A 14,269-nucleotide genomic window follows, 5' to 3' on the forward strand; every position below is an offset into this window, starting at 1 on the left:
CTAGAGTGTCTTCTATTAATGTGTTATTTCTCAATAGTATTCAACATAGTACTCAACACAGTTCCTAATAGCCAATAGTAACAAATACAGCTTGGTGACCAGACCAGTGTCAATTTAAACAGGAAAATACAGTGTATTCTATAAAGTTTGTAACTTGAAGTAAGTAGACTACTACATTTTTTTCCTCAGAAGATAATTTAAGAGTACTATTTTCACATTCCCCACAACAGCATTAAGTATGTAGTATTTTACCTTAGTAGATATGGATGAATGGATGGTTGCAGACTTTTGAAAGCAATTTCTAGGATGCAAACATTCCCTAACATGAGAAAACATCAATGAACAGAACTCAACAGAAACATGGAGTTATGATAAAAAAGTTACCTAAAATCTTGTGTGTTGAATACTTGGAAAGTCCTTATGACTCCTTTAATACATATACTTGCTATATTATAAATAACTATATGACTTTTTTGCTTTCTGTTCTATTGTATTGTTTACCCAATGAATGTTTTCTAGCAAATAATCACTGGCTGTTCACTTCCAAGGTTTTCTCTGTACAGAAGAGATGCTGCCCACACTTCACTAATGCAGTTATGCTGCACTCCTAAGTGAAGCAAAATAAATGACATGGTATTACAAAAATAACTTTTGTTATCAAAACAGCTAGTTTGTTTTAAAGCTGGGGTTTTTCCACATATGAACTAGCAACTGTCATAACTCTACAAGTGAACAGACAAAACTCTTTGACAATCATCTAAAGAGGGCAGGTTTGGTTTTGAGCTAATCGTGAGTATGAATGATGGCAGGACATTCAGGTGATTCAGGTTCAGAATCTCATGGGGAAGCTGACTTCATTTTTACTTAAGCCTTGTCCTAAAGGGCCTTGGTGGAATGGATTTGGTTTACAGGTATTTCTTTTTTTTTTTTTTCATTTTTCTTTTATTATTCATATGTGCATACAAGGATTGGTTCATTTCTCCCCACTGCCCCCACCCCCTCCCTTACCACCCACTTTGCCCCCTCCCGCTCCCCCCCCCCAATACCCAGCAGAAACTATTTTGCCCTTATTTCTAATTTTGTTGTAGAGAGAGTATAAGCAATAATAGGAAGGAACAAGAGTTTTTGCTGGTTGAGATAAGGATAGCTATACAGGGCATTGACTCACATTGATTTCCTGTGAGTGGGTGTTACCTTCTAGGTTAATTCTTTTTTGATCTAACCTTTTCTCTAGTACCTGTTCCCCTTTTCCTATTGGCCTCAGTTGCTTTAAGGTATCTGCTTTAGTTTCTCTGCGTTAAGGGCAACAAATGCTAGCTAGTTTTTTAGGTGTCTTACCTATCCTCATCCCTCCCTTGTGTGCTCTCGCTTTTATCATGTGCTCATAGTCCAATCCCCTTGTTGTATTTGCCCTTGATCTAATGTCCACATATGAGGGAGAACATACGATTTTTGGTTTTTTGAGCCAGGCTAACCTCACTCAGAATGATGTTCTCCAATTCCATCCATTTACCAGTGAATGATAACATTTCATTCTTCTTCATGGCTGCATAAAATTCCATTGTGTATAGATACCACATTTTCTTAATCCATTCGTCAGTGGTGGGACATCTTGGCTGTTTCCATAACTTGGCTATTGTGAATAGTGCCGCAATAAACATGGATGTGCAGGTGCCTCTGGAGTAACAGTCTTTTGGGTATATCCCCAAGAGTGGTATTGCTGGATCAAATGGTAGATCGATGTCCAGCTTTTTAAGTAGCCTCCAAATTTTTTTCCAGAGTGGTATTTCAAGTATAGAAGGAGTCACAAGATTCAACAAGTTAACTTTCTTATCTCTAAGAACCTAAGCTGAGCTACCTGTTACATGTGTACCTGTGTCCAGTTAAATGCTGATTCCTGTTTAAGGCTGGTAAAAAAATTTTGTTTCAAGCAGATAACAGCCTTCTGTGACTCTTATGTATGATCAACACTGATCATTTATGAATCTGAGAATTGTGAATAATTAAGTTATAAAGAGCTTTTTATTCTATTAATGCATATTATCCAATTTTTATATGCATCAGGATTCTCTTCTAGTTCTAAGTCTGAGGTATCCAAGCAGCTATTGTAAGAAATATCCGACAGTGTTCATGTAAGTCCCACCAGCATGATCACAATTTGTTGGAAAAATATTATACATTTGCTTCATGTAATTGCTAATTAATTATACCACCTACCAAGCATTGCATCTGTCTCAGCACACATAGCGTAATAAAATGCTCTAATATTCTTAATTTCTTTGTCCGTAAACTTCCCAGAACAGTTTTTTGTATAAGAAGAGTAATAATCTACAGGGTGCATTTCTGACAAAGGCAACCACTTTGGGATTTTGATGGCATCATAAGATACCTACAAAGGAGAGGAAAAAAACCACTTTAGTTATTCTAGCAAAGTTATAACATTCCTTTCATTCAATAAGATCTATGGTGGACTTCACAATCCTTAGTTAGAATAGTAGAAAAAAAGGCTATGAAGTATGTAAAGAAAATAGTAAATAAAATAAAGTAGGAACAGATTGTTAAGACAGAGTATCCCTTATCTGAAATGTTTGAGATTTAGTTGAGCCTTTACTGTAAAAGGCCTAGGGAGAAATGGATTTGCCTCCCAGTGATTAATTCATGTGACACCTTATAAAAACGAATAATCAAAAGAAGAACTGGCCAACAAAGAAGAACGTGCAGTAAAGAAATGAAAAGTGATAAGGCTGGAAGTTCAATTCAAAATTGTAAATGAAGTTATAGAAGAAGTGTCTGACCTGGGAACGTTGACACTGCCACCACCCCAAAGATTGCAGATATGTAGCTACAGGAAGTTAGTGAGGGCACACTTACAGACATAAGTGAGGAAGGTCATCATGAAGAAAAGGACAAAGACTCCCCAGAGAGATGACATTCAAGGAACTCTTGGAGATACATCAACATTGAAAGCGATCCAAATATAGAAAGGAATATGACAGTATGCCAAGTCATAGAGAAGATGCTAACTCCGTATCATAAATTATACAATGAGAAGGCAAGCATTGCTCAAACTATCCTTGGTAAGTAACAAAAATAACAAAACCCCACTTTAATTCTCAGCATTTCTACTGTTTTCAGTACAGAACACTAAATAAATACTAGTTTTACTATTTTTCTATTCTACATTTATAACAGAAAATAAGAGAATTTTAGATGTTTGCACAAATGTTTTTAAACATTCCAGAGAAAAGGTCATTTTTCTCATGGACAATTAAGATCATTTTGCAATGTCAGCTTCCATAGTCATTTTTATGGTCTTGAACTGTACAAAGTAAGGACTGCCCACACTCCTGTGAGAAAGTCTTTCAGTTCCTCTTTTTATGGACATAACATATATAAATGTATTCAGTTCAGAAGATTTCTGAATTTTAACACTTATTTCTGTAAAATTGCCCCTTAAGTTTTTAACAAATTTGTTATTGGTCAAGTTTAAATGTATAATTTTCAAATTTCTCTTAAAGGAGATAAAAGGAACAATGGTCTAATACCAATAAAATACAATATGTTATAATATATACTATTTATTATATAATATTCAATATAATGCTAACTTCTACTTTTGAGCACACGTAGTGTCCTTACTTTTTCAAGCCAATAAAGAGATGTGTGAAATGTTGAAGATCCAAAGTTTTCTCCTGAAGATGGTGAAGGGTACGGGTGTGGTAAATTTAACCCCAAGTAAAGGACAAATGGTTTAGTGTAATTAATTGCTTCATTTCTTAACCAGCTTATTGCTTTGTCTGTATTCTTCCAATCCTCTTCCATCACTCTTACTTTCGTTTTATTAGGAATAAGATTAACCATTGGCCTGCCTTCTTGTCTGAGTAAGAAAGCAACATCTCTTGTCCATGCTTCCACACGATTACTGAGGGAAAAAAAAGACAGGTATAATGTAAGATATTTAAAAGTTTTAAAAGCTGACTAAGCATACACATAAAAAAGAGGCATGGAAAGTTTTTAAGATTCAGTCCTTTAAATGTTCAGAATAACTATAATACCTCAATTGAAAAGTTACTGAGTATTACAAATTCAAAAACCAGGAAAAAATAACCATCAACATTTGCTCGGTGTCCTTTAAAACTGTGATATATTACTTAGAATCATTACCTTTTCTTAGAGCAAGATACTTGAAGAAAAAAATGTTTCAGATTCCTAGTGTTTTTCCTTATTTACTGGAATTTCTAGCACTTTTATTTTTCTTTCAGAAGATAAGTAGTTCTAACCAAAGATAGTATAATTTCTATCATCAAAGCTTTTTATTTTTAAAAATCCCACATAACGTGAATACTGCATGTTTCTAAAGTCCATGTTCTAAACTGTTCCCAGATCTATCTTTTGTCACCAAAAGAACAATTTTAACCACGACCCAAGCTATCTAACAGTGACACAAATTTCTTATCCATTATGAACTAGAGATGTTTTATTAGTTGACTTACAAGTTAAAGTATTCAATGAATTCAATTTCTGTAAGTCTTTAGTCTGTTTCATATATTACTTGATTTTTTTAAGTCAATGTCTTAAGTATATGTAGCTGGCATAATTGCTTAGGAAGCAGACCTGGGCATTTCTAAGAAACTTATTTTTAATAAAGTTTCAAAAGTTTTTATAAGTTGACAGAAGTACCCCTGAAGTGCTCTATAAATTCAGAATTATTAAAAATCTAGATGGCAATCCATAAAAAGAATGCTTCATATTAAAACATAGTATTCCACTTAAAAGAAATTTCAATCCACAGAAAATGACTAATGGCCTGTGCATATTGAGCCAAAATAAAAAATTTTCTTTTTTGCTTAACCTGCCTCCTGAAGGCAGATAAAGAAACTTAAAGAATACTAAATTTTTTTCATAGTTGATTTTTAATATATTTTGATAAAAATAATGGGAACTAGAATTTTAGAAGAATTACACCTAAAAGATAACTAATTAATTCTAACAGATGGGAAATTCTAAAATAGGAATTTTCTGTAAAACTCACCACATTATCAAAACAATATGACACTAGTTTCTCAGTCTTTTGCTTAAATCGTTGTTGAAATCTCACTGGTACTATTAAAGGTGGGACTTAAGGGTTTTATAAAAGAGTTTGAGATAAAAAGAAACAGCAATTCACACAGGTTGTATAGGAACCAAAGTACTTTCTTGTTAATGTAGGAGTGTTTGCACTGGAAAATACAACTGAGAAGTTGTTTCAAGAAGCAAGCTTGTAATGCATGTCAAGTTGGATTAACTCAGGTACAGACTATTGTTCTGATTGTGCTGACTGGCTTAACCAGTTCCCCTATGATGCAGTCATGAGTGAACTATACTGTCTTGGGGTAACATCTTCCAGCCTTTAAATATGATGGCATTGAACTCAGCTCACTATAGCTTTTGCCACAGCAATAAATAAATGATTTCATTTAATCTTTTTAAGTGGCAAATTCGTTATCTGTTCCAAAGTTTTTTACTTTCTGTATTGTTGAGATTCTTTTTGCATAGGTCTCTATTATGGTTTGAATCTTAATGTTCCCCAATGGCCCATATACTAAAGGCTTGGTTGCCAGCCTGGGGTGCTACTGGGAGGTGGTGAAATCTTTAGGAGCTGGAGTCTAGAGGGAGTAAGTTAGGTCACTGCGGGCAGCCTGAAAGGGGAAGCTGGACCCTGGCCCCATCTTCTCTTTTTCTTGCTTCCTGCCATCATGTTCTGTCATGCCATAGGCCCAAGGCAATGGAACCAACTGACCATGGACTAAAATCTCTAAAACCATGATCCAAAGTGAATCTTTCCTCCTTATAAATTGATTGATTCTGGGTTGTGATGGAAACACAACCTTAAGATTAAAAAGGCTCAAGTCAATTCTGGCTTAGTTTTCAAACAGCTTTTGTCCAGTTTGTGATTTACTCCTTGCTAATATAAGTGGTAAACAGAACTACCCAACATATTACCAACTAATTATTGCATAAATTTGTATATGTGCCACTGCTGTGTGGGTTTTATGTGCTAGTGTGCCAAATTTTCTTGATATAAAATGGGATACACACCAGGCACAGTGGTTCATTCCTGTTATTCTAGCTACTTGGGAGGCTGAGATCAGGAGGATCATGGTTTAAGGTCAGTCTGGGCAATAGTTCCTGGAACCCCATCTCCAAAATAACCAGAGCAAAATGAACTGGAGGTGTGGCTCAAGCAGTAGAGTGCAAGGTCCTGCATTCAAACCCTCTTCCTACCAAAACGAAACATGAGATGCAGTCAGTTCACAGGGAGCACAGGACTAATTTACAGAGTCACAAACACATCTAAAACATATCACACATTAGAACTGATGATGAGAAATGAGAGTTTTCTTTCAACATGAAGTAGGAGCCTAGATGAACCTTTAAGTTTCCCAAGACTCATGAAGACAGCTAACTCAGGCGTGTCACACTGTCACAGTTCTGTGACTCTCTCTCTCTCCCTCCCCCTTCTGCTCCTCCCTCTGCATTGTTATTGTTGGAATTACAGCAGCCAATGTATTCACAATAAGTTTTTGAATGGAAACATGACAGTTCAGGAAAAAATGCCTGCAAATTTCTGTATCAGCCTAATAGATTCTCTGAGAAAAAGGAATCCAGACTCATTCCCATTGAATGCTCCTCTCAAAGCTGTGAGAAACACACAAGCCATTTAAAGAGGATTTCAAGGCTGCCTTCTATTTTCCTTACATATGATCACTCACAAAAACAGTCTGTTTTAATTGAATGAATCATATCCGCCCTGGCAAATTCAAGCTGGAAAATCAGTTTCAATATACATTATTTAAATGTTCAATATATACATGTCTTCCCATGGATTAACTATCAATTCCAAGCATTTTCATTGTTTGGTGAAATTACAGCAACTGATGTTCCTTAACTTTCCTTATTCATGGTTTTCTTTTAAATGAATATATGTAATAATATATTAATTACATATTTTATGTACATAATAAGTATGTATTATTAACAGTAAATACATTTCAAATGAACATTTTGTTAGTACGTTTGTAAGGAATGGGTACCTAGGGGTTTCAGGGACTTGGAGTTGTGAGATCCCACCCAGCCATTTTCTATTGCTGGTGAATTCATCATTGTGGTAGCAATGATATTTGCAACTTTGAATTCCTCTGTGACAATGACCACAGCCCTTGACAGAGTATACATGTTTACTGCAATTTGAACTTACTTTAACAAAGGCAGAATTTTGCATTCAATTCAAGAAATAGTTAGTGAATGCCTACCACATATGAGGTACAGTACGAGGTAGGTATTTGATATGATTTGCTAAGCTGCCTCATGATCTACTCAGGCACAAAACCTTCCTCATATTGTACTTAAAAATAAAGGGCCAAAAGCTACCCTGTGGAAAAAGCAGCCATGATAAACTACTTCATATATGATTATCACACTGTTTAACTCATATTCATTTTTACAACCAAAAAAATTTTTTTGGGGTGCACTTTTTTTCCATTTATTCATATGTGCATACAATGTTTGGGTCATTTCTGCCCCCGCCCCCTCCCTCTCCCCCCAACCCCCTCGCTTCTAGGAGGCAGAAACTGTTCTGCTCTTATCTCTAGTTTTGTCGTAGGGTGCACTTTTAAAATAATTTAATGTATCAACCTAAGCAACCATAAAATTTCAAATTTTTGGGGAGAGGTTTTTTTTTTTTTTTTTTTTTGTCTTTTCTTTTTTGGTGCTGGGATCTCAAATTTTTATAAACTTTTAATTTTTAATAGTATACAGAAAATATTACCTGGACAAAATGTCATCAAATCTGAATGAACAAAGTGTACCCCCCATAAGTCTATCATTAAGAGAATTCACCAAGTATTCTCTGCAGGAGATGTGTCACCTTGTCTCTAGCTCTTGTTCAAGGGGTGAATTAGATGCCTGTCAACTGGTCAGAGCACCTGACCTAAGGACTAAATCCTTATTTCCTTAACAGCAATTATGATGAGTCTAGCATGAAATACGAATTAAGCCTATCATCCGTATTTATGGAATTTTAATATAAAAAAAAATCCAGTAATGGGCAGTTATCTAGAATGTAGCCATGAGGTAGAAAGTCACAAAGAAGATGGAGCTTGAACCAAGACAGGTCATACAGGTCAGAGTTACAGTTGGAAGTGATGTAGTACAGAAAAAGACCCAAAGTGGAGGAGAGGAATCAGTCATGACTCATGTTAGTCACAGAGAGCAGCGCTCCCCCAGTGCCTCCTGCTGAACTCATGAAAGCTGTACTGCCGTCAAAATTATCCCTCAGTTTCATTACTTAAGAGCAGTGTGTGATAACCGTTATTGTTGGACTGATAATCTGAATCCCTTTCCACCACACACAGATCCTTACACGATGACAATGTCTTCCTTGCCAACCCTCTATTCTTATGTAGGTGGGTTCAAGTGACAGTTCTTCCAACTTAAAGAACTGAATGAGGGGCTGGCTGTAGTTCAGTGGTAGAGATTTGGCTAGCATGCATGAGGCCCTGGGTTTGATCACACACACACACACACACACACACACACACACACACACACACACACACAACTTGATGAAAATAATCATGTAAAGAGTATTATACCAAGTGAAAATCTCATTCAGATTTCTCAGAATAGAAAACTTATAAAAGGTACAAAGATATCTTTCATGCTTGAAAGTAGTTAAAAAAAGATTTCACTGCTGAAGAATCTAATGCTATTACATTAGGTATTAGATATTTTAATATTCTTTTAAAATTATAAAAGGAATCTGAAATTTTCATATAATTCTTATAGAATAAGTGCCTTACTTTTGAAATTCTAGTTTCATATTAGAAAAAGGTACTAAAAGAAAGTCAGAGCCTTGAGATCAGGAAGATCACAGCTTGAGGCCATCTTGGGCAAAACAAAGTTAGTGAGATCCTATCTCAACAAACAAGCTTGTTTGTACCATTATAATACATGCCTGTAATCCCAGCTATGTGAGAGGGGTAGGTAGGAGGACTGGTCCAAGGCTGGCCAGGGCAAAATCTCAAGACCCTATCTGAAAAATAACTAAAGCAAAAAGGGCTGGAGGCATGGCTTAAGTGATATAGAGTACTTGCCTTGTGAGCTCAAGGCCGTTAGTTGAATCCCCAGTTCTGCCAAAAAAAAAAGTAACAAAGAAAGCCAGAGTCTTTAGTGCTAATTGCAATGTAATATAATCAATAAAAGAGCCAGTTGGACAGATGGAAAAACTACGTAGAGGAAAACATGATAACCTTTACAGGATGACTGATTATACCAATCAATAAATTACATGGACACCAAGGTTGTTGTTATTATTTTATAGAGCAAAGACTATAGAGATTCTCAAGTGCAGCTCATTCAGTGACACTTGCAGGTTACTTATTTTCTGCCTATTGCTCTATCCTGTTAGTCAAGTCCTTACATAATCTTCCACGTCTTACTTTTCATCTCTTCTTCACAGGACCGCTGGCTTGTCTAATGCCCTCCAAAGGACTCGTACTTTCCTACTTGGATTTCTTTGTTAGAAGTTTCTCCTTTAGAGCCTACTGATGTTCTATGGAGTTCATCGAGTCTAAAAATGCTACTGAGGGTAGGACACACTTTAGAATACATATATAACATTAAAAACTGTAACAGTAAAACTATATAACAGAATGTCTAATCAGTTTTAAGTTGCAAAAGTAGGAGATCAACTTCACATGGGTAAACATAATAACTAAATGAAAACAAATCCAAGAATTGTAATGAAGTTATAGGCTTAGAGGCATTACTTGTGTTTTAAGATACTGATGAGTTATGGTAGATAGGGCTAGGGTTGAAGTTCATCCAGGGCATAAGTGAGGCCCTGGATTTAATCCTCAGCATCACACACACATACACAAAAAAGTTATGGTAGATAGAAATCTTAAGATCTCCCAAGGGCTGCTTCAGCCAAGATTTTGCTAGTCATCAGAGATGAGGGTCCTGGATAATAAAACAAAAACACTAGAAGCTCTTCCACTATCACAAAAGTTTATGTTGAGAATGTACCTAGAATAATGCATGCTGTTCTAGATACTAAATTTCAATAAAGAAAATAAGATGGGGTGTTCTTAAAAAAAAGGTAATAACATAGCAAGGTATTGAATATCTTTCTTCATTATAGGGAAGAGAATAAACTCCTTATTGTGTAGAAAACTTATCTAAAAGTATATACCATCTTAGATTATAAAATAACAGTGGATATGGATGAGATATGCAGATTTATTCATCAGGTTGCAGAATTGAGAAAGGAGGAAGAAGGCTCTGTGGTGAGTGTTCTGAGATCCATTGGTTCCTTCTTCATTGCTCAGGTTCTGTTTGGAAAGCCTTCACTGCTGGTCTGAAGGCCCGACAGGGGAACAGAAAGGGTACTGTTAGCAGCCCACGATTTGTTTCCCTTTGCTGTTTGCTAAAAGGCTAAAGACTAAGAATTTTACATGTAGCAATTCTCTTATTTGGAAGTAGGCCTTTATTTTTCATTTGTTTCAGAGGATGAAAAATTGCTAGTCGTGATTCGGCTTAGAAAAACATCAGCTATGTGAGCAGAGAGCATACCGAATTACAATGATAAGATGAAATGACAGAAGACTGGATTTTAAGTTTTAAACTTTTAGCTAGCAAAAACAAGACAGCAGTTTGTTTAATTTCCTTTGTGATAGCATTACAGGATAATATCTGATACTGGAGAATTCTGCATTTTGGTTATATTGCATTCAAGTCATCTAAAAATAGTGTCTGGCACATAGCAAGGTAGCTCAATAAAAATGAGCTGGTAGATATTAAAAATACCTGATTTTGCTTTTCTAAATTAAATAAGGATCATCTTTTAGTCTTAGCATTAAGACTCAGCATTAAGGAATCCTTAAACTTCTTTATTAAATTATATTGATATTAGAAATACTAGTTTTAAAAGTTTTCTATATAAAATCAGTTATCTCCTAATTTTGCATACTTCTAAATTAACATTTTTTATTAGGTTTTGTTAATTCTAAAAAATTGACATACTAGAGTCAAATGGTTCTGGTCCCTTAGAACATGGAAGAATAAATTAAAGATTTCAAATGTAGGCAGTTACTTTAAGTGTGACATTTCTAAGACCAAGCCACAGCAAGTGTAAAATACCTGTCTAGACGTGGTTTCTCAATCTCTGCACGTTTGGGCTTGCTACTTCTTTGTCGAGGAAGGGACTGCCCTGTGCACTGCAGACCATGGCGGTAACAGCCCCCAGTGATGTTAACCACGAATGTCTCCAGACACTGTCAATGTCCTCAGAGGGCAAAAATATGCCTCTTTACATACTGGGAAAACACTGGTAAGACAGTTTTACCTTAAAGCAAAAATAATCAAAAGTGTCTTCTTTCAATTGAAAAGATGTGTGTGGCTTGTGATGTAGCTTAGTGGTAGAGTGCTTGCCAAGCGTGCCTGAGGCCCTAGATTCAATCCCCAGAACTGCAAAAGTAAAACAAAATGAAACACCCCCAAAAAACAAACCCCTCAATTAAAAAGATATACCAAAATTGAACTTAAACCTATATAAGCTCAGTACATATAGTGTGAAGGGGTTAGATAAATATCAGGAACTTATAAGCCACTTAGTGATACTCCATTGAAATTACAGAATTTCACAGCAGAAGATTTTTTTTTTTTTGAGACAGGATTTCCCTATGTTGCCCAGGCTGGTCTCAAACTTGCAATCCTCCTGCCTCAGAGTGCTGGTATTACAGGTGTGCACCATCATGCTGGACTCATAGTGGAAGAACTTTTAAGGTTATCTAGTGTAAGCTCATTTGACAAAACTGTGATTTTAAGTAGATAATTTGTTTGTGGTCTTATAGTAAGTGGCATTTTTATGAGTAGTACCAATACCTATTTAACAACTGTCCTGAAGAAGCAAGTATACTCTGGGTTCGATCCCCAGCATAACCAAAAACAATCAAACAGAAGAAACAACTGTACAACCTGTAGATTCTCAGTATGCTGTTGTATTTTATAAACAGCAAGTATTTTATACACAGTTGGATTAATGTCCCTAAATTGGAACAAGAAGAAAGCATCATTTGATGCCTAAAAAAGACAAGTGGAAGTACTGTAGTAATAAATTAAAGAAACTTGTAATTCTGGCTGAAAATATAAGCAGGTTCAAAGTGGCCAATTTCAGGTAGGGGGTAGTGATACATGCCTGTAATTTCAGTACTGCACTTGGGAGGCTGAGGCAAGATTGGGCATTCGAGGCAAGGCTGGGATAACAGTAAGATTTGATTTAAAAAATTAAATATTAAGACAGGCAGGGTAGCACAGAGGGATAGGCTGCAGACTGAAGTTAGCCCAGGCAAAAGCATAAGACTCTATCTGTAAAATAAGCTAAAGCAAAAAGGACTGGGAGGAGGGAGGGCATGGCTCAAGTGGCACAGTACTTGCCTAGCAAGCATGTGGCCCCAAGCTCAGAACTCAAAAAAGTAGTTGATTCAAGCCTCTGTTCCTACTACCACATGTATTACTTCTTCTCTGTCCCTTTTCTTCTGCTACATTTCCAAGGCAGAGTGCAGAAAGAGGTTTTAGAGGTTTTTTTCATGGAAGGATTAGCTTGTGCAGTAGTCTAGAGGTAGTAAAAAAACACATTAAGAGAATTTCACAAAAATAAGATGTACACTGCAACAGAAAGAGAGAGAGAGAGAGAGATAAAATCAGATGAGGAAGGTAGGAGCTAGATGTAGGCTTTTAATAGACCACGTTGTGGTTGATTTTCATCAACCTGAAGAGAAAAACAGTGGAAAGATTCTGACCATGCAAGTCATGTGATTGGTCATATGTATATTTTAGGACTATCACTGCTGCTGCCTGTATAAAATGGGTCAGGTAGAGAAAGAGCGCAGCTAAAAGGCTGTTTCAGTAGTTTATCAAGAAATGATAGTAGCTTGGTGGAGGTGGTAAGTGAGTAAGCTGGAGAAATATTTTAGAAGTAGAACTGACAACATTTGGTGATAGATTAGAAAACACTGCAGGGGGTGGGGATGTTGGGATTACTTCTGAATTTCCAGTATTACTGTCTTTTAGATTTTAGAAGTCAGAAAAGGAAAGAAATTTGACATCAACTAGAAGAGCAAAATTAATGCTCAGATTATTCTATATTATTTTAGTGTCTGTTTACTCAAAACTCACTGCATTAGTTTCTTAGTGCTGCCAGAACAAATAATCACAAACTTAAAACAACAAAAATGTGTTCTCTCACAGTTCTGGTGGGTAGAAATCTGAAATCAAGATGTCAGCAGGGCCACGCTCCTTTTTAAGGCTCTCTGCAAGAATTCTTCCTTGCCTCTTCCTACTTTATAGTGACTCCTAGGAATCTGTCATCCTTTCAATCTCTGCCCTGTCCTCACACTGTCTTCTCTATGCATCTGTGTCCTTTTTCCTCTTTTAATAAGAATAGCAGTCATTAGATTTAGAGCTAACACCCTAAGTCCAGGATGATGTCATCTTGAGATCCTAAATTAATCCATCTTCAAATAGGATCTATTTTCAAGTAAGGTCACATTCTGAAATTCCAGATGCTTATGAAATTTTGAGGGAACACTATTCAATTCACTCACTAACCACTGTTTTTATTATATCTGTTTTTTCTTATTCTTACCATCATCATCAGTATTACCATCACTACTACTATTATAGTCATCCTCAGTTAGCACTTGCTAGGCATGAGGTACTACCTCTAATGTCTTAATTATGTTTATGTTTGGAGTCACAAGTATGGGAAAACCCAAGAGTACACTGCAGTTTGTAGAGGAACTGCAGGACTCAGAATATGGTTGTACTAGTGAATATGATTCATTATATAAAAGGCGTTAGAGCAAAATCAGCAGAAAGAAAGGGTGCTTAGGGTGAAGTCCTGTGGGAGCCAGGCACAAGCTTCCAACCCAAGTAGCAAAGGATATATTTAATTTTTCTAGCAACACATGTGAAGTGTTCTCTGTACTCTAAATTAGAGAGACTTAGTACCCAAGTTTTTATTAGGGGCTGATCAGGTGGGCATTCTCTGCCTAGTTCATATCAAAATTCCAGACTCTCAGAAGGAAAGCAGGTGTTCAACACAAATCACACAATACAAACATTCTAGGCACACAGAAAGCCATTCTTATCAACCAGGGAATATTAGAAACACCTTTAAAATCCAAGTTCCAGATATCGGCTAAGTGTCAACCTTATAAGCAGGCAT

At 36.1% G+C, this 14,269-nt stretch overlaps 2 protein-coding genes across 5 annotated transcripts in view; one reads left to right on the forward strand and one right to left on the reverse strand.

Annotated features, from left to right (window-relative positions):
- Skic3 (SKI3 subunit of superkiller complex) overlaps window positions 1-14,269 on the forward strand; it is a 154,434-nt gene that overhangs the window by 39,400 nt on the left and 100,765 nt on the right. The window contains exon 1 of one of the 4 annotated variants that reach the window (XM_074077058.1): window positions 9,518-9,628. The exons of the other annotated variants lie outside the window; for them this stretch is intronic. The gene's annotated coding sequence lies outside the window, so the exon portion shown is untranslated. Of the gene's footprint in view, window positions 1-9,517; window positions 9,629-14,269 lie in introns of those variants that run through there. 4 annotated transcript variants of the gene reach the window in all.
- Window positions 1-14,269, reverse strand: part of Arsk (arylsulfatase family member K) — a 32,161-nt gene that overhangs the window by 9,589 nt on the left and 8,303 nt on the right. The window contains exons 4-5 of the mRNA XM_074077062.1: window positions 3,640-3,922; window positions 2,218-2,389 (exon numbers count right to left, since the gene is read on the reverse strand). Coding sequence (XP_073933163.1) covers window positions 2,218-2,389; window positions 3,640-3,922 — 455 coding nt within the window. The remainder of the gene's footprint in view (window positions 1-2,217; window positions 2,390-3,639; window positions 3,923-14,269) is intronic.

The sequence above is a fragment of the Castor canadensis genome, chromosome 6 (genome assembly GCF_047511655.1).
Source record: "Castor canadensis chromosome 6, mCasCan1.hap1v2, whole genome shotgun sequence".
In the NCBI taxonomy this organism is placed as follows: Eukaryota; Metazoa; Chordata; class Mammalia; order Rodentia; family Castoridae; genus Castor; species Castor canadensis.